Here is a 20,976-nt window from a genome sequence, read left to right on the forward strand (position 1 = left end):
AAATTCATTGATTAGCTCTAGTAGTTTTCTGGTAGCACCTTTAGGATTCTCTATGTATAGTATCATGTCATCTGCAAACAGTGACAGCTTGACTTCTTCGTTCCTGATTTGGATTCTTTTTCTTCTCTGATTGCTGTGGCTAAAACTTCCAGAACTATGTTGAATAATAGTGGTGAGAGTGGACAACCTTGTCTTGTTCCTCATTTTAGAGGAAATGGTTTCAGTTTTTCACCACTGAGAATGATGTTGTCTGTGGGTTTTGTCATATATGGCCTTCATTGTGTTGAGGTAAGTTCCCTCTATGCCTACTTTCTGCAGGGTTTTTATAATAAATGGGTGTTGAATTTTGTCAAAAGCTTTTTCTGCATCTATTGAGATGATCATATGGTTTTTCTCCTTCAATTTGTTCATGTGGTGTATCACATTGATTTGCATATATTGAAGAATCCCTGCATTCCTGGGATAAACCCCACTTGATCATGGTGTATGATCCTTTTAATGTGCTGTCAGATTCTGTTTGCTAGTATCTTGTTGAGGATTTTTGCATCTATGTTTATCAGTGATATTGGCCTGTCGTTCTCTTTCTTTGTGACATCTTTGTCTGGTTTTGGTATCAGGGTTGTGGTGACCTCATAGACTGAGTTTGGGAGTGTTCCTCCCTCTGCTATCTTTTGGAAGACTTTGAGAAGGATAGGTGTTAACTCTTCTCTAAATGTTTGATAGAATTCGCCTGTGAAGCCATCTGGTCCTGGGCTTCTGTTTGTTGGAAGATTTTTCATCACAGTCTCAATTTCAGTGCTTGTGATTGGTCTGTTTATATTGTCTATTTCTTCCTGTTTCAGTCTCAGAAGGTTTCCAATCACCCTTTAACAGCCTTCTGGTTTTATTTTATAGGATTGGGAAAGGGGTGAGTTGGGAGGCCTGAGGCAGCCAGGTTTTTGTTTGTTTGTTTGCTGTATGCCAGAAGTTCTCTTACTGTCTGTCTCCCCACCACCCAGGAGCAGTTGCTGAGGGATTACAGTGCCTGTGGGGTGGTTCGGCATAACCTTTGTTCTAAGAAATGCACGTCTTGCTCCGTATCCACACCCTCCCCCACCCCACATCAGATTCTCTTGGGACACAGAGCTGAGCAGTTTCAGAGCCTGTCCTTGAAGAGCTCAGTGTGCTGATGGAGTGAGACAGGAGCGGGACAGTGGAACAGAGCACTATGGACATGGTACTGGAGGAGCATGCAGCCAATGGCCTGTGAGCCAGGAAAGGCACAGGGAGGGGAGCTGCTGCCTGAGCGACGTCTTGAAGAATATGTGGGAAGTAGCAGGGACTGTGGCATGGGAAACTGATCAGTCCGGGTCCTGGCAAGAAACAGGTAATTTGAGTCATCGGAGGAGAGTTTAATAAGGGACTGTTTACAAAGATGAGGGCAGAGTGCAGGGAAACCTCAGAGGATACTACAGTACCCGTGGGAGCTCTCAGCACCCCAAGGCTTGAGGGGGCAGGGCAGTGAGAGGTCATCAGAACCCGGAGAGAGAAAGAACTGTGTGCCACCTGGCAGGAACTCTCATGACAGTAAAGAAGGCTGCTGATGCAGTACACACAGGCCAGCCTCCCCGGGCACCTAGCACTGCAGAGAGCAGATCTGCAGGAAGGAACAAAGAAAGCTCTGCATCACAGAGACAGGAAAGGGAAGAACATTCCTTGCAAGGGAAACTGCACATAGAAAGGCAAGGAGTCACAAAACAGCAGTTTGCTTGGGCACATGGGACATGCTGAGGGACTGGCAGGAGATGGGAACAGAGGGAGGTCAGGGCCTGCTGTGCAGTGGGTTTCACCTTGGGGGCTCAGGGTACTGCTGGGGGTCTGAGCAGGGGAATGATGTAGTTGGTAATAATGGTGGCGTGAAGGGTACCTTGGAGGAGGACAGGAGAAGAAGGGAGGCCAATAAAGAGGCTACTGCCATATGGAATGTCTGGGGGAAGAGGAAGAATCTGGACCCAGGGCTTGCCAGTCAGAAGAGCTGGACTCAAATCCCTGCTCTGCTGCTTACAATTGTGAGACACTGGGTGAGTCTTTTATTTTATTTTATTTTAATTAATTAATTTTTTTTTGAGGTACGCGGGCCTCTCACTGTTGTGGCCTCTCCCGTCACAGAGCACAGGCTCCGGACGCGCAGGCTCAGCAGCCATGGCTCACGGGCCCAGCTGCTCCGCGACATGTGGGATCTTCCCGGACCGGGGCACGAACCCGCGTCCCCTGCATCTGCAGGCGGACTCTCAACCACTGCGCCACCAGGGAAGCCCCGGGTGAGTCTTTTAATCCTCAAGTTATAGTTTTGCCATCTGCAAACACGGGAGCTGTCATGAGAATGAGCGTTTGGGTAAATCAGGTGCCAAGCACAGGGCAGGGTGACTGACACACCCTGGAGTTATGCAGTGCACAGAGTGTGCAGCCAGACTGGTCAACCCGAGTCCAGGCAAGAAAAGCTGAAGGCCTAATTAAGGCACCGGCAGTGATCACAGGTAGCACATAGATTCAAGAGTCTTTTCTCTGGATGTGAGAATAAGGAAGGGGAAGACTCCGAGTTGTGTAACTTGGGTGACTTGGTGAGTTGACTAAACATTAAGTAGGTCAAGGGGCACAGAAACAGGAAAAAGTTGAGGGGACAGGGAAGGAAGAAGAGGAATGTGGTTCTGAACATGTCAACTCTCAGGGGCCACCAAAGCACTCAGGCGGACTTGCCTATGAGACAACTGGAAACAAGGGATCGAGGAGAGAGGCAAGACTTAAGAGTCATCAGGACTTAGAGGGTGGCTGAAGCCATGGGAAATATGAGATACCCTGAAAGAAGCAGAACGAGAAGAGAAGGGGTCACAGAGAGAATCCCATTAACAGTATCCATTTAAATGGAGCACAGAACAGGGAGAGTCAGCCAAAAAAAAAAAAAAAAAAAAATAGAGCAGGAAAAGACCAGGAGAGCAGAGGAGGAACAAGAGAAAACCACCATGGAAGCTGAGGGAGGAGAGAGACTCCATGGTCCACAGCACTAAGTGCTTCAGAGAGAATGAATGGGATGAGGCCAGACAGTGAGCCAGAGACTTCGTAAGTAAGGCATCCCTGGTGAACTCAGCGAGGGCAGCCTCCATAGGGAGGACAGGAAGCCCAATTATAATGAGCTGAAAAATGAGTGGGGGGTTCTGGAAATATATACAGCAAATGCAATCATTCCAAAAAGCCTAGCAGTGAAAGAGCAAGATACCATGGTAGGCTGCGGGAGGATCATTTCTTTTTAGGATGGTGAAACCTGAGCCTATTTATAGGCTAAAAAAGGAACAAAACAGAAATAGCCTCCAGGTTGAGGGGAAATACAGAGAAAATGATGGCTCAAGAAACAGAGACAGCAGAAGACGGGGTCCAACTGGAGAAGCTCACCTCGGAAAAGAGGCAGCAGTCCTTCCTCTGGGTCAAGAGGGCACCGCCTGTGAACCTGCTGCACAGGGGGCCGTCGACCCCTGGCTTGGCTCCCTCCCCCCTTCCTAGAGAGCACGGCGGTGGCCTTTCTGAAGTAGCTAAGCCTTTCCCTGGCAGAGAGTTGAGCTTGATGTGCAAGTAGGAGGAACGAGAGACTGGCTGAGGCAAGAGATTAGCGTAACTGATCTCTGATTAAAAGCAGAGGCTGTTTTACCTGCAACAGACCTGCATTTTATTGTCCATTACTTACTTCCCTTTCCTCAGGGTGAGGATGACTCCAAGAAAGAGACATGGATCAAAAGGAAAGCATGTGCAATCAGAAATATTTTGCTGCAGTCTTCTTAGGAGATACGTATGAATTCATCCTGACTCTTACGGCCTGAAGGACGAGGCTCATGTAAATACATGGGGTGGGGAGGTGAGGAGGGAGGTCTGGCCAGGGACACTAAAAGCTCTCTGGGGACCCGGTTTATGAGCACTTGCAGTTTCAATCTTACATTTAGCTTGTCAAATTCCTCTTCATCAGCTAAGGCATCTGACAGGCTTAATTGTTTCGTTAGGGCTTTGTCCTTCCCATCAGTGAACAAAGGCAGTTGGGAGGGATTTGGGTTTAGCTCTTTTGATAAAAGAAATACTTTTTAACACACATATACACACACATAAAAACAGATGTGTGTGCATGTGTATTATGCGCATGTGTGTATATATACACGTGTGCATACACACACACACACACACACACATATACATATTTTTTCTTTTGTTATTAGTGTTTTGGGAATACGGATAGGTAGATCTGACTACTGGCCTGCTGCTGGCATGGCCACTCCAACTTTGGAAGGAAATGCACCAGCAATACCTCACCACCTCCAGCCGTCAACGCCATCTTCAACAACTGATTATGTGCCAATAGGAGACGATGAGGGAAAACGAGCCCACGTGCAGATCACGACCATCAGGGGTTGCCCTTCTGAGGCTCTTCCCCTCCAAAAAACCCTTTACTGGGGCCATTATTAAAAACAAGATGAACACATTTACTGTTTATTATGGTTTCATTTCTCCCATCCACCCTCTGATAGTTACAAGACAAACTGGACAACAGATAAAGTCAAAGACCAAGATAATCAAAAAAAGACCATCAACCCCTCAAGGCAAGAGCTAATGCACAGCAATAAGAGAGGACGGGGGCCAGCATCCTTGGCCAACTTGAGGAGGGAGCAGGTATATTTTCAAAGGCAGCCTTGCCTTGTGGTTAATCCCACAGCATGAAGAGATGCTGGGTTCTCTCCCGGAGCAAAGCTGAACAAGGCCACTTGACTGCTCATTTCTCAGTGTTCTCAACTGCAGTGCTGCCTTTTCAATAGTCATTTGTGTGCTGCTCATTATGTCCTATTAGAACACATGTTCTGAAGTTCTAATGTTAATATTTTTTGTCACCTTCCCCAAATATCTTTACATGAGTCACATTCAGGGTTCAACAAATGTTTGCAGGTTGGTTGGTTCGTCTGTCCATCCATCCATCCACCCATTCATCCATCCAATCCTTGGATTATGACATCCATAATCCAATCTATAGAATGAGTGTACCCACTTCCTGGGAATTTCATAAAGATTTAAGAAATCAATTTGATTTAACAAATATGATTTGAGCACAATTATGTACAAGGCAGTTGTCGAAGAGACATAAAGATGAATAAGATGTAGCTCCTACTAAAAAATACAAGACAGGTAAACAAATAACTACAGTACAAGGATGAGCTCCAAAGGAGAAACAGAAATTAGATCCTCACTGTGGGAGTGAGTATGAAAGCAGGAAAGAATTCCTGGTGGACGTGTATTTAAAATAAACCTTGAAAGATGAGAAAGAATTTGACAGGCAGAAATGTTAAACCAAACACAGAGAACTCAATTAATCATGATTTGATCATGACTGCCACCAGCAACTAGGAAAGGCTGTAACTCCTCAATAAGTGCTTCTCAGAGTCTCCTGATAAAGGATGTGGGGACTTGTAGACAGTTTAGCTTTTCTCATTGCAAACTTCCTGAATTCTATGCATTATCCTCTGGACCTCCCAGTCAGCCTCACCTCCATAGTTTGAGGTCTGTGCTACCAGAAAGGAAGACCAGGCTCACAATGGCTATACTCTTAGAGGTGGGACACCACCACCCTTCCTCCAAACTGTGCCAAGACACAAGGAGGGGCCCACAGAGGGCTTCCCAGCCAGGCTGGCGGACAGGGCACTGCCACACAGCATCTAGCCTGGTGTGTAGTGCAGAATGCCCAGCTGCCACTGTGGGATGAGCTATGATACTGTCCTACAACAATCCTAGAGACTATCTATTAATATTAAGGGCAAGTAGACAGGGGCTACAGCTCTGAATCAAGAGCAATCTTTCTTTACTTGCTTTTGGTGTTAAGGTTGGTCACACAATAATCCTTAAACACTAGTGTGAAACATAGACCCTATGCCAACTTCCCCATATCCATATAAATCCAGGACACTCAGGGCATCATAAGGTCTCCTCTTATACAAATCCTTTCCCCTTACATGATCTGAAACCCACCAACACAAGATTAGTTTGTTTTGAATAAGACGACTCCTCTAACAACATGCAAATACCTCCTGGGAAACTAAAGTAAAAGCTATCAGTCATTCAAGCATTAAATTACTAAGAAAGTTAAACTGGTTTGTTTACTTTTCCTCCCACAGTAGGACTACCAATTATAAACTTTCCTAGCTTGAGATGCAAAATATTCAAAGAGGCTTATAATGCTTATTGGCACCAGGGGTCTTACCTTGGAATTGGTAAACCTCAGGACCATGGGGTCCATGAATTGACAGAAAAATCAAAATTTTGCAAGTATATACAAGAATTAATTTTTCTAGGCAGAGAATCCAGTTCTCACCATATTCTCAAAGGTGTCTGTGTCCCATAAAAGGTCAAGACCATCCAATGGACACCCAGGTAAGTGCCTACTTGGTAGCAAGAAGAGAGGTCAAGGGGAGAAGTGCTGCTTTTACTGATACACTGCACATACTTTCCCATCTGAGACTCTTCAATGCTTTGCACAAACTCTAAATTGATTCTCTTTATGTATTCAAGGAGAACAGGAAGCACAGAGTAATGGAATTTGAAACTAGGCAGTCACTTAGTAATAGAACTGGGACCAGGCCTGGTTTCCCTGTTCCCCTGGTTCTTCCTCCACAGGGAAATTCCCTCCCTGCTAGACAGTGTTTAATTATGTGAAGTTTTCTAAACTTGGCCTAATTGAATTTTCCATCATTATTAGCGTAAAAGATGCCCTCTAAGGCCTGGCATAGAGAGACTGATCCAGAGGTTTAACTTTGATCATGCCGGTGGCCGTCTTCAGTTTTCTGCTGTGCACGTGTATACACTCTGTGGCTGGCTTTATGCCTCATTTGGGCTGTGCTTTTGGCCATCAAGAAGGGCAGAGAATAAGGCCACCAAGAGGATAAGTAGGCTTAACAGCCTTTTTGAAACGAACATTTTAGTGCAGCAAACATGTGAATCAAGCCTGCCCTAGCTTTGACATGCACTATTGATTGAGCACCTACTATGTAGTAAGGATCCTTCCAGGCAGTAGGGATACAGCAGTGCACAAAACAGGTGTGGTCTCTGCTTTCGTGGAGCTTAGGCTTAAGTGTTACCATGACAAAAATTTCCACCCTTTTGCCATGATTGAATTTAACAATCAAGCAGGATCCACCAGAGGCAGATGTAAAACTACCAAAGAGTCAAGCTGAAGTCACTAGGATTTTTTTTCTCCCCCCACTCCTCAAGAAAGAGGATTCTCCCTTATTTACTCTCTATATTCAGACTGGCACTAGTCTGAATGACCCAAGGTTACAATAGCTCACAGACTGACCCCTTTCTATGCCGTCTTTATATGACATCCCTTTATATGGACACTCTTCCCATTATCCTCAGATTACTGGGCAATCTTTCCCTTGTTCACCTCCCTGACACGAGTCTTTTCACATCTAGGGTACGTTGCATTCCATGCCACACTGGCTGCCCTAAAACATCACTTCCACTTTGGAACTCTGAGTCAAAGCCCTCATGGGAAAACTGTAAGTATGGATGTGGAAGCAAGTCCTTGATACATTACTGAGAGAAAAACAGGCTCATGGTAGAACTATACACAGAATATCAGATTTTGAAAAAACATCTGAGTGTCTATATTTGCATACAGAGTGGCACTATAAGGAACAGATGTTGAAGGAAGGGCGTTTGACTTTTTCCTTTATAAAACTCTGTCACGACTTTATTTTTAGTAACAAACATGTATTATTTGGTCATTTTAAAGCTCACACCTCAGGCATATTCCCCTGAGCCTTACCTGAAAACTGTCACAGAAAGGAGGGGTCACTGTGAGGACCCTGAGGAGGTGAGCTCTCAGGAGGTGAGCTGTGCCTTACCTGTCTCTGCATTCCTGATGCTTTCTACACAGTGCATATGATGACCTTGAAGTCGAAGAGATCAAAGACAAGGAGGAAGGAGAGAGGAAAACAGTCTTGGATGCGCCTGGTATCATGAGCATGGGACACAGAGCCAGAGAATGAATTATGGGTCTGCAATCCCTTCCTGGAGACTCACAGTCTATCCTAGGTGTTTACTGAGCCTTCCCAAGCACAAGGGACTTTATCAGCCTATAAAGATTAAAGTGCAGAACTTGCTTTTAAGGAAAGATAAAGAATGGTGAAAGATAAAAAAATGCATATAACTATGTAGGTTTGAAAGCAAACAAAAGAGAAGGAGGCAGATAAAAATGAAACAAGAGGAGAAGGAGAGGTGGCACTGCAGAAGAACCTAGGAAATGCTGCTGTATCTGGAGATGTGGAGAGCACAGACAATAAACTTGGAGGGAGCAATTTCTACCAAGTGATGGAAATCAGTGTCAGACTACAAGGAACCGCAGGATGGCCGGCACTGGTGAGGACACGCTCAGTGCTTTGGGAGGAAGCCGAGAGTTGACAAAAGATGTGCCCTTGAATGGGGTTATCAGGACTGAGGGAGGTTACTTCAGGACAGGAGAGAGCGGAACACATTGCTAGGGAGAGAGGGCGAGCCCAGGGAAAGTGAGAGGTGGAGTGGTTGGGGGAAGGGTAGGCATGCTCATGATGCTGAAGAAACAAGTGAAGACGGGTCTCAAACGCAGAGAGGGAGGGGACAGAGCGACAGAGGGCAATGACACAAAGATGTTTGAAGAAGAGGAGGAAACCTGAGGAACCTCCCAGAAGATGGGGGTCACCTAAGGAGAGTGAAGATGTACCAACACAGCTGACAGGTGGAAAAGGTCTTGGCACTTTAGCAAGTGGAATTTCTACCAGGGACAAATAATGGATTGCAGAGCAGCCCTGGGGAACTAAGTGAAGCCAGAGAGCATGAATGATTTTCCTTCCCCTTCTTAGTTTATAAGCTTCTCCATGCATAAAATTGGGTGAGTAATTCCTACTCGTGCATATCTATAAAAAGACACTGTCTGTGAAAGGTTCAGGAGCCAGAGGGAGTAAAAACATCAACTCTACCTGAAACATCCGTCACGACGAGAGTGATGGACACTCATAGCCTTCAGATGGGCTGGCCCAGAAATGATATGAAAAGAAGTTAGACAGAGATCGATAGGCTGGGCTGCTTCCAGATTCCTGGTTATCAGTTTTCCCAGTTTAGTAGAGGCCCTTCAAGAAACTCACACAATGGGAGGCTGAAGGAGGAGCAGACACTCATCCTCAGAAAAATAATATGGGAAGATGGAGACAGTCACCCTGTCCCTTGTAAATCACAGAAAGAACAAATGAGACATGCATGTAACAAAAGCAAAGAACTGGCTCCAGCTCCAAGTCTGCTCATCCTTCCCTGATCCTTCAGGACCCTTCATACCTCGGCACCCCCCTCCATAATCCAGTGACAATGGAGTGAAGGGAACACATGCCAGGGTTTGAGTTGGGGTCTTGGGTGTGTGGAGGTTTGAAAGAAGGGAGCTCATAAAATAGAATTGTCTGTATCTGGGAGGTCTCTATCTGATTTTGGAGGGACAACATGGATTTTGGAGAGTCATCTTAAAGAATTCTGAGAGAGCTTTTTTGGCTCCACAGAACAATACAGTAACCAATTACTATACAGTCTATCTTCTAATGATGTAATTCTATCTATATATCTCCTAAGTTAGGATAGTAACTAATTCCATTTAAAACGTCTTCAGAAATGCTGCCTAGGATGTTTTCTACCTTACTGTCATAATAAGAAAGTATTAAAGGAGTACTTTCTAAGCTTCAGCACTTGACTCACCATATTCTTAAAGATAATTCCCTATGTTTTATCTTCCATTTTTGCTATCAGCCTGTGTTCCTTTGCAGACAGTATATTTTTCCCCTCCAGATTGTTTTTAAAATCGTTGTCTTCCACACTCTGTAGTTTCATTACTATGAGTCTAGAGTTTAAGAATCAATTTCTTAAAAAAATAATAATTTCTTTTTCTTTACCTTGTTTGTAATTTGATATGCTTCCTAAATCTGAGGATACTCATGTTTCCTTAATTTTGTCTGGCTTGATCATTTAAACTCTTGACTGTGAACTAAGTTAAACATACTACATGGGGTGCTTGACTACCCAAGAAATCACCAAGTATCACACAGTAGGTTTATCAATCCCCAAGAGAGAAAACATTTCATTTACCTTAAAATCTAGTTTTTTTGGTCCTTCAAAACGTCCTGAATTGTGATATATCCGTTTGAAATGATCAAAACAATAACATGAAGGCAAAAAAATGAGTGGGTTTGTCTTGAGAGGTGGACGACACTGTGTGGAGTAGTAAAACAGAAAAGACGAAAGCTCAGGAGGCAGGCAGTTCTCCAAACATTTACTAGTTATGTGGTCATGGAAAAGTTATCTAATGTCTCCGAAGTTTAATTTCTTCATCTTAAGAATGGGAATGACAGATTCTACCACTTGGAGTTGTTGTTAGGATTGAGGGAAACATATGTCAAATCTCATCTGACTACAGATTTAAGGGTAGGAACTATGTCTTGCTCACCACTTGTACCAGTTATCAATTTCTTGCCCTTTCAATACATGCTCTGTGATAATGGGCAGAATTCTTTTATGTACTCACTCCTTTACAGTAAGCGGGCTATTGGAATTTCTCTGTATGATGGAAGGACACTGCAGGAGGAAAGGGCTTCTCTTGCTGGTTGCAGCTGCTGTAGAGCCCATCAGCAGGACATCTGGTGGTGGTCTGTCCCAGCCACGTGGCCCAGAATATAGATCTTCAGCGACCTCACATTCCCAGTGTGGCTGGGTGAGTCCCACCCACCTACAGCCCTCCCCGCCAAGATCCTGAGCATCCAAGCCTCCCACCCACAGTGACACCCCTACTCCCTCTGTGTGCCCACCGACCAGCTGCACTTCTCCTGCACCCAGCCCCTGAGGGTTGCTTCTTGTTTTCCAAGCAACTGGGGACCTCTCTGGTCTAGGCAACCCAGTGAGCTTCTCTTCCATCCAGATGCTGCAACACATCCTCCACAATGAAATCTGAACCCTAGCCCAGGACAGGGGGTCTTCCTCCCCAGATTGGTCCTCCTTTTTGTACTCTTCTTCAGCCCCAGAGGACTCTTAAGACTGCTCTTTACATCTTGAAGATGTTACGACTTAGTAATTCTTCATAATCCTTCTCTTATGTAAATCGTGTGTGAGTTCTGTCTCCCACTGGATCCAGACTGATAAATTACTGCTTTTCTCAGTGCCTAGAACAATGACCAGCAATGCACATCAGCTCTCCATGCATTCTCTCCTCCCTTCCCCAGTTAGCCTTGAATAATTTGTGACTTGCTCAAAATCAAAGCATAGCTCCATGTGGAGGGCCAAAACTAGAATGCACTTTCTCTGATTTCTAATCATCTCACCAACTGCTTAGATGCCATTTATTAATGCCATTTCTGGGGAATGGCTGGAAACCCTATGGGGGCTCTACCTGGTTTGATCATTTATACTCAAAACTGGAGAATTACTTCCAGTCTGTCTCCTGAAGACTTCAGGTTAATTTACTTCCTCTGGTCACCTCCCCCCACCCCACAAAAAAAGGATTTTTGTTTGTTTGACAATCTGATCCCTAGCATGAAGAACATAAATGTCCTAGAGACTTTTTTACCCAAATATGTTAATTCTATTAGTGCCCAATAAGACTAAAATGTAGAAGACATCAAGGCAGGGAAACTGAAATTCAAAAGCACAGTGACTTCTGTAACAGTACAACCACTCCAGTGCTATTTTTGAACTTTTTTTTAAAAATAAGCATGCCCTTTAAAACAGAAAAGGTAAAATAAGCGTATTAACTAAGGAAGTGAAAATAAAGAAAAATAAAAACATGAAGTCTACATTTTCCAAGCTTTGCCATTTTATTCAACAGCCTTATCAGGGACTTGGATGAAAATATTAAAGTTTCACTTAGCAGAAAACGAAGAGGAAAAGTTAGCCTGTTACTAGAACCTGCTGTGATGGTTTATACTGGGTGAACTCAGCTAAGCTAGAACTGTGGATCTTGGCATTCGCTTCCCTGTAGAACTGCACTTTAGGATTGCTCACAAGAGAAATTTGTGGGGGATTTAGGAGGCAGAAATGAAGTAGCCATGATGCTCTGAAGGTTATCCCTCGTTAGAGGCAGGAAAGGATGAACATGGAGGTACTAGTGAGTTACAATTTGTCTTCACTCTTCTGTGCCCCATATCTGGCTGTCCTTCATAACTGTCAGCCCTGCTGAACAACAGTGAACCCAGGACTGCCAGCAGAAGCTTCAATGCAAACTCAAAGGCAGCAGCCATCAAGGGCCTTCAAGCCATCACATGCCTTTCACAGACATTTGCACCTGTGCCCCTTCACAATTCCACTCTAGCACACAAGCGCACCTAGCATCCTGGACACTCTTGACTTCTAACACATACCAGGGCTGGCTCATGACTCCCCTTTGGTCGTTTTTGGACTTTTACTTCCCAGCTCCTATCACAACTGTGTAGGTCTAAATCCTATAACAAATTCCTTATGCCATAACACTCATAGTTGCCTGCTTCCCTGATTCACAAGAATCCAAAAACTATGAATAATGGGTTCAGATGAAATATGTCTAATTTAACAATGGTATATGTAAAGTTCTGTATTTAGGCTAAAAAATAAAACAGAGAAAACGACAGAAATAAAGAATGATTTAAAAATCTTGATTGAGGGGCTTCCCTGGTGGCGCAGTGGTTGAGAGTCCGCCTGCCGATGCAGGGGACACGGGTTCGTGCCCCGGTCCGGGAAGATCCCATATGCCGCGGAGCAGCTGGGCCCGTGGGCCATGGCTGCTGAGCCTGCGCGTCGCGGAGCAGCTGGGCCCGTGAGCCATGGCTGCTGAGCCTGCGCGTCTGGAGCCTGTGCTCCGCAACGGGAGAGGCCACAACAGTGAGAGGCCCGCATACCGCAAAAAAAAAAAAAAAAAAATCTTGATTGAAAGCAGTTACTGTGAATATCCTAAGGATTCTGGACAATAAATCCACCACGACCTAGGACCTAACACAGTTTGTTTAACACATAAAAATACAGTATGATCTAATTCTTAAAAAACAAATGCAAAACTCCATATCATGAGGGTAAAACTGTGCCTCTATAATTTACACTGATAAGACAGCGTGAGATATTGTATTAAATTCCAACATATTTTATGAAGAAATATGATGTTTTGAAATTAGGAAGTCTAGAAAAAATATAATAAAGAATGGCTTCAGAAACTGTAGCGAAACAAGATCTATGTATGTGTAAGTCCAGAGAAGAGAGCTAGGATAAGTGGACGAAAATTACATAAACAAAGACATTTGCCTTCACTTAACAAAGAAGACCATAATAGCAAATACTTTAGAGAAATAGAGGCATCCTGTAATGGAGGGGAAAATGGACTAGATGTTCACCACAGTACTTTAACCTCTTAAAGTTCATGATTTTAAAAGTTACATGGGGTTCAAGGAGGGGGAATAAGGAGTTTGTACATAATGGGTACAAAGTTTACAGTGATGAAAACATCTTGGAGACAGTGCTGCTGGTTGTACAACACTGTCATTGTAATTAAGGCCAGTCATTTGTATACTTAAAAGGGGATAAAATGGCAAATTTTATGTTATATATATATATTTCATCACAATTTAAAAAACATGATTCTATTATTCTAGGTGAGAGATGCAAAAGACTCAAATTGAAATTTTGACTTAATAAAAAACAAAAACTTCATTACTGCTGTGGCAAAGTCTCTTCTTTTGACTAGGAAGAATATGTTTTACCATAAAGGAGTTTTCTTAATGTGAAAGCTGCAGTAATCCTGTGTTTCATCAGAGGCACAGCAACTATGTATTCTTCAGCAGTGCTACTGAATCCACCTAGAGTGGTTCCTTAAGGGCAGAAAAATAATTGTACCCAGGAAAAAGCTCATTTGTTAAGTGTTACTATATTATCATGATAATAAATGTTCTTATTGATGATAAAATGGGACACATACAGTTTAGAAAAAAGTCCTCTTTCATCTACCCATAGCAAATAGATATACAAATACACAGAGAGTAAAACACCCACAATTTAATACATGAGGGGAAAAAGTATCTAGAAAACTGGAACAGCATTCCTTTGTTCATAAACACAGGTTGCTAAAATTTGACAGATTAGGAAGATATCCACAAGAAATCTACAACCAAAAAGTCTGCTGCGTGGAGGTTGGCCAAAGAAAAATTCACTTTAAGATTTCTTTGATGTTTTCTACTCCCCACCAAAAACCATTTTTCTTAACAATGAATGGAAAAAGATATACCATAGTAATACTAATTGGAAGAAATCTTTGAAAAAGAACAAAGTTGGAAGAGTGAGACTACCTGATTTCAATGATTGTTATTAAGCTACAGCAATCAAGACACTGTGGTACTGGTGTCAAGACAATTAGATAAATGGAACAGAATAAAGAGTTCTGAAATAAACCACACAGATGTGGATAACTGATTTTCAACAAAGGTACTTCAGTGGAGAAAGAACAGTCTTTTCAACAAATGAGGCTGGAACAACTGGACATTCATTTGCCAAAAAAACCCAAAACTGAAACAAAACAAAAACCCCCAGAAAGAACTTTGATAAATCCCTCACACCCTATAAAAAAAATTGGATCAAAATAGATCATACACCTAAACGTAAAGCCTAAAACTATGACGCTTCCAGAAGGGAACACAGAAGAAAATCTTTGTGTCCTCGAGTTAGCAAAGATTTCTTAAATATGACACCAAAAGGACAACCCATACACTTTAAAAAATGATAATATGAACTTCTTCAAAGGACACTATTAAGATAAAGACAAGCCAGACTTGGATAAAATATTTGCAAATCATATATCTGATAAAGGACATGTATCCAAAATTTATCAGGAATCCTCAAAATTCAATAAAAAGAAAACAAAAACCCCAATTAAAAATGGGCTAAAAGATTTGAACAGATGCTTCACAAAAGATCTACAAATGGCACATATGATGGAAAGATGCTCAACATCATTACTCACTAGGAAAACGCAAATTAAAACCACAATGATATACTACATCATACATATTTGCAGGGCTAAAAATAAAAAGACTGATGATACTAGATGTTGGCAAAGATGTGAAGGAACTGGGACTCTCAACCACCGCTAGCGGTACAACCGCTTTGGAAAACAGTTTGGCAGTCTCATAAAAAGTTCAACAGGGACTTTCCTGACGGTCCAGTGGTTAAGACTCCACGCTTCCACTGCAGGGGGAGCAGGTTTGATCTCTGGTCAGGGAACTAAGGTCCCACATGCCACAGGGCGTGGCCAAATAAATAAATAAATAAAAATTTAAAAAATAAAGAGACGCACTTTAAAAATCACTCCGAGATTTCACCAACCAAAAAGATGATCACTTAAAATTCACTTAAAAAAAAAAGTTCAGCGTACACCTAACAAATAATCATTCATTCTACTCCTGGGTATTTACCCAAGAAAAATAAAAGCATATGTCTATACAAAGACTGTATATGAACAGTCACAGAAGTTTTCACTGTAAGAGTCAAAAACTGGAAACCACCACAATGTCCATCAACATGTGAATGGCTAAGCAAATTGTGTTATACTCTTACAATGGGATACAACTTAGTAATAAAAAGGGATAAGCTACTGATATATGCAATGGCAGGGAACGCATCTTAAAAAATGGAAGAAGCCAGGCCAAAAAACAGTGGGGGTAAACTGTACATATGTATACTGTACACTGTATGACTGTTTATACAAAACTCACGAAAATACAAACTCATCTCTACTAACAGAAGGGAGATCAGTAGTTGCCTGGGGACTTGGGGGAGGGAGATGCAGCAGGGAGGGAGAGAGGGAAAGATTACAACAGGGTACAAGGAAACTTCTTGGGGAGACATATGCTCAGTATCTTGATTGAGGTGATGGTTCTAGATGTGTACACGTATATCAAAACTTACCCAATTATTCACTTTAAATATGTTCAATTTTTATATGTCAATTATACCTCAATAAAGCTGTTATAAAAAATAAAAACAGCAGCTTATTTGGGATATAAAACTTTGGGGAAAGTTCCTTCTTTCAAACCAGGAAAAGGCAAGATTAAAGTTCATGACCACCATCCCACACAGAGGTTGCTTTTGTATGGATATGGTGCCACTCTAAAAAAAAATAAAAACAAAAAAAAACAAGAAACACTTCCTTTTACAAAGCGCAAATGATAGAGGTTTGTCCATTCACATCCTTCAAGCCCAGTTCCGACACAACTTGTTTCTTAAAGCCTTTCGTGATCACTCAAGTAGAAAGTGATTATTCCCTCCTGTGAATCACCATACCACTTATGTTAATTTTCAGATATTAATTCAATACATTTATCCATCCACCCGTCACACATTTACTAAATGCCTCATAGAGAACAGACACAGGCTTGGTGCTAGAAATACAAAAGTGAGTTGAACATAGTTCTTCACTTGCAAGAGCCTCACAGTCCAGTGGCAAAAGACAGATTTATTCTGAAGTAGCAGTAACTGTAACAAGTATTTCAACAAACACAAGTACAACAGAAACACAGAGAAAGAAATCCATTTTGTCAGACACACTGTCTTGTACCACAATGATTTGTTCAGGACTCCATTTCCCTACTAGACTAAAGCTTCCTGAGAACAAGGGACCATAACTTATTTTCGCCATCTACTAAATTACCTAGCACAGTACCTGGGATGAGTGTTCTAAATATGTATACACATTTGAATGAACGGAAATTCCATTTCACAGGCAGCTACTCTTTGACTTAGCAGGGCCACCATGATGCCAATTTCTCAGGTGAGTCCCAACCTTAATTCACTTTGGCAACCAAGGCAAGTAATTTGAGAGGAGACAAAATCAAAACTTAAATCTAGGCCCCCCAAATCCCCAAAGAATAGCTAATACCCCTTTCCCCCCAGTGAAGAAAACAGGAAGGAGTAAGAGGTGGGGTAGGGCTTGCTCAGCGGAGATTTAGGACAGAAGAATGACACAGATGAATCAAGGCCCTGCGCGGGTCCCAGGAGGGCCCTGCGTGGGTCCCAGGAGGGCCCTGGCTTTGTGTATGTATTGCTATCACATATCCCTCTGTCCAGAGAGTACACATGAACGGCAGTCATCTAATCTGAATAGGAATACCAGTCTCATTGTAAAAGCAATTTCAATGGATTTTATATGTGACTTTCTGCTGTCCCAAATGATCATAACCCCCTTATCTATGCTCAGTTTCTGAAGGGGCAGAAAGGAAGAACAGAAAACTGTGGGGAATTATAAGTAGAGCGGAATGGGAAAACCCAGTTCTCTCATTTTTATCAACATATATGCAATTATGAAATTTCAGTTAAATTTTTTTTAAAAAGTAAAAAAAAAAAAAAAAAAAAAAAAAAGAAATTTCAGTTAAAAATAAAACCAGCACAAAATGAAAAGGTCTCAAGTGACAACTAAAAGACTTGCATTAAACATCAAGCAGAAATCCTTCATAGTTCCCTTGGTGCTACTGAACATGAGAAGAATTTTCCTCTCTTTCTTAAAGATAGAGCAGATTTGCTCCTTGTACTTACATCTACAGAAATAACAGGTCTCAGGAGGGAAAAAGGAGAAATTTATTTTAATTTGTCTGGACCCACCATCCCAACAGATGGCTCCCAGAGAGGACAGGTGTACCCTGGGGACTGGGCTCTTACCTGTAGATAGGGTCCTGCATCACCAGCATCTTGCTCTCATCCCACGTCCACTCCTTTTTCTGCAATAAAAGAAGCTGTAAATGAATAAGTTAGGCTTGTCCTCAGCTACAGAACCAGGGCACACATTGAGCTACTAATGCTTATGCAAACACATGCATTTGCTTCTGGCCTTGTTCCCTCTAAGAGGCCTGGAGTCGATTGCTCCAAAAGGACAAGTGGAAAATGTCAAGTATCTGGTCTGATTAGTTTCCTGCAAGCACTTTAGGAGAGTGTCTCTCAAGGGTGCAGAGGGTAGGCAGGAGCCAAGGGGTCTCAGGAGACTGCAATCTAAATCATACTTTCATGGAGAAATCACCAAGAAAAAAAAAAAAGATCATACCTCACTCCAGAGGAGCAGGAGACGCAGGGAGAACAAAAGGGAGAAGGGGTCATAGAGACTGAATGATGCCATCAAATGCAAATGATATGAGGACCCCAGCCTCCCTCCCTTAAAGATGGGGAGAAAAGGCTGAACACAAGCCTGGCAAGCTAACTAGTACATTTACAGCCACCCATAAGAGGATACTCATCTGGCCTTGAACCTAACTCTCTGTGAACACAAAGGAGACAGATCCCTAAGCAGCTGGGGATGAGGACATGAATGAGGATGCAGGAAGGTGGGGCGGGGGGAAGGATTCTGGGGCAGTACTGGAGACCCCAGATGCTTGATGAGGTCAGTAGCACCCCAACATGTTGGAGAAGCAGCCACCACATGCCCTCAGGTCCCACCCGTAGGTGCAGGGACAGAGGATTCTGTTCCACCTTCACTGGCCTTTGTCACAGGGGCAATGCTGTTCAGGACACCTGGGGAAGAACACACTCAGCTCCCCATGGAAGAGAAAGGCGGTAGGGGGCTCATTACCAGCTGGCAGGGGTGAAAGTCCCTGCACTCGAGCCTGGAATCCCTTGTTACTCCTGGCAAAGGGGGAGTCTAGGCTTCCCTCTCACAGCCTTTGCTGGCCTGGGTGGTGGGGAGCCCGTTTTTCTGTGTTGTCTGGCTGGAAGTTTTCTGCCTTGCTATGCCGTCCCTTCCCTCCTCCTTTGGCTAGAGAGAGAGCAGGCTTTGTTGGGGTTCTCTGCCATATCCAGGTTGCAGGCTTCTTCGGCTCCGAGTCTGGGATATATGAGATTAAAACTAACCTCAGGGAGCTCACAGCTGCGTGATTCCTTGCGTCCCCAGCCAGTCTGCCTTGCCCCACCTTTACGTTTGTTTTACAGATAATGTCCAAGGTTTCCAGTTGTACTTTAGCAGGAAGAATAGAGAAATGTGCACCCATCCAAAAAGTGAAAGTCTGGTTTGTATGTTTTTTTAAAAACTCCAGATGCCAGGGCTCCAGCTCTTCGGAGTCATTCATATGATGGGTCTAAGCTCACGTGAGGCCCAGGAATCTGTAGCTTTAACAAACATTTCAGGTGATTGTGATGTGACCCTAGGGTTGAGAGCCATTCTTCTATACCAAAGAAAAGGTATAAATTGAAATCCCCAACAGGAGGATCTCTTTCACGCACAGCATAGTCCTCTGGAGTCTCAGGCCTGGCACAGGAAGGGTCTCCTGACACTAAAGACAGCCAACCGATGGTGACCCCATTAACTACTATCCCTGGCCAAGGCCCACCCCTGGTGTTACTCAATAAACAGCCACTGTGAACTAAACACCTGGATGACTAACAGCAGAGGCTGCTCTGCTTCTGAGGGAATCGAGCCTCAGTTCTCTCATGTTCTTACTATCAAGAAAGTCTGCTCATAAGAGTCCTTGCTGCTCTGATGTAATTTTCAAAGTTAACACAAGAGTTAATAACTCAATGTACCAAAAAGTCCATAAAACTCTGAGAAGCTGCCACACCCACTGCCCCTCTCGGAGGAAAGCAGCCCCAGAGAGGGTTATTTCTGAGTGTGGGTGACTTGGCTCATGCTGCGTGCATCTGAGGAGCCATCCTTGCTAACCCAGCCGTGACTGACGGGGCTCAGGATCAGCACCCGACTGCACATGAGGAAGGTCAAGGGTCACGGAGGGGCTGGCCAGACCTGCCTAGTCCTTGAGCTCCACGATGAGAAGACCCAGTTCCACCCACTCAAATCCTCTCTTTGGAGACTACCAAGTCCTAGACGGAGGCTAGGCTGAACCCCCAGTAACGGTAGGTGGTTTTTGTGACCAGCTGCATACTTTCCACTCAAACAGACTGCACCGCTGAGGAAGAGGAAGCATTGTGTGCCAGCCCATGTTTCCGCCTAGCCTGAAATAAGCCTCTGTTAAAGTTGATCTGGGCGCGACTCTTCCTTGCAAGTCTAAGGAATGCAACTAATACATTCATCAAAAAGAAAGAATAAAGAGGCAAAATAATACAGAATAAATATTTTTCTTTCTCTGGAAGACATGAGGAGAAGGATGGAGAGACCAGACTCCCAGGGAACCTTGTGTTAATTTATTGAGGAACATCAGAAGGGTCCACAGCAGGCAGAAAATACTTTCCTTTTTAAAGTGATATCAGCATCTGTATAGAATATCCTGGCCAAAAATAATAAACATCTTTTCACTTACTTACTTACTAATTTTCCTTTTCTGAAAATCCCATTAAAATCCATTTAAGTAAAATCCATAAAATCCCATTAGATCTCCCTTTAAAGGTCCTGCAGTAATCCTTGCATGAGTCCATTCAATCTATGCAGGGATAAGGAAATTATCAAAATAACTCAAAGGGTTGGGAGGGTAGACGGGACTCAACAATGTTTCAGTTATTCAAGAACCTAGGGCAAATATGGTTGGAGCATTTTAACCCAATCTCCTCAATGCCTGAATGCTGCTCCAACACTCTGATAACTAAAGCCTCTCCATTCCTCCTCGCCACACACTCAATATCCTTCCTATCCCACCATCTTTCAAATAAGACCCAGAGCAGTGCAGTTTCTTGAGCAAGGTGTCCCCCTAGTTAATAGCCCAGTCAAGACTAGAACCAAGTTCTCCTGATTTTTTGACCCGTACAGGTACTCTGGTACAATTCAGTCAACATGGTATTATCTGAATAGCGTTAACTCAGAGGGAGGCAATGCGTGTCTTAAAAACTATTTGATTCTTCTCTTTGCTCTGACATTGTTTTATACATCTCCTCCATTTTTCAAATGTTGTAGAGAAAAAAACACACACACAAAGAGATCACCCCCTCCTCACTTTTCTATATGGAAACATTCTTCTAAGGAAAAAATTT

General features: G+C 43.2%; 1 protein-coding gene across 2 annotated transcripts in view; it reads right to left on the reverse strand.

The window, feature by feature from the left end:
• The window catches only part of LOC102985904 (carboxyl-terminal PDZ ligand of neuronal nitric oxide synthase protein), a 306,668-nt gene that overhangs the window by 71,067 nt on the left and 214,625 nt on the right, over window positions 1-20,976 (reverse strand). Inside the window, exon 4 of one of the 2 annotated variants that reach the window (XM_007109767.4) lies at window positions 17,734-17,792. In XM_007109767.4, coding sequence (XP_007109829.2) covers window positions 17,734-17,792 — 59 coding nt within the window. Of the gene's footprint in view, window positions 1-17,733; window positions 17,808-20,976 lie in introns of both variants that reach the window. The other variant, XM_007109768.4, reaches the window with a different exon arrangement.

This window comes from Physeter macrocephalus, chromosome 4, assembly GCF_002837175.3.
Source record: "Physeter macrocephalus isolate SW-GA chromosome 4, ASM283717v5, whole genome shotgun sequence".
NCBI classification, from domain to species: domain Eukaryota; kingdom Metazoa; phylum Chordata; class Mammalia; order Artiodactyla; family Physeteridae; genus Physeter; species Physeter macrocephalus.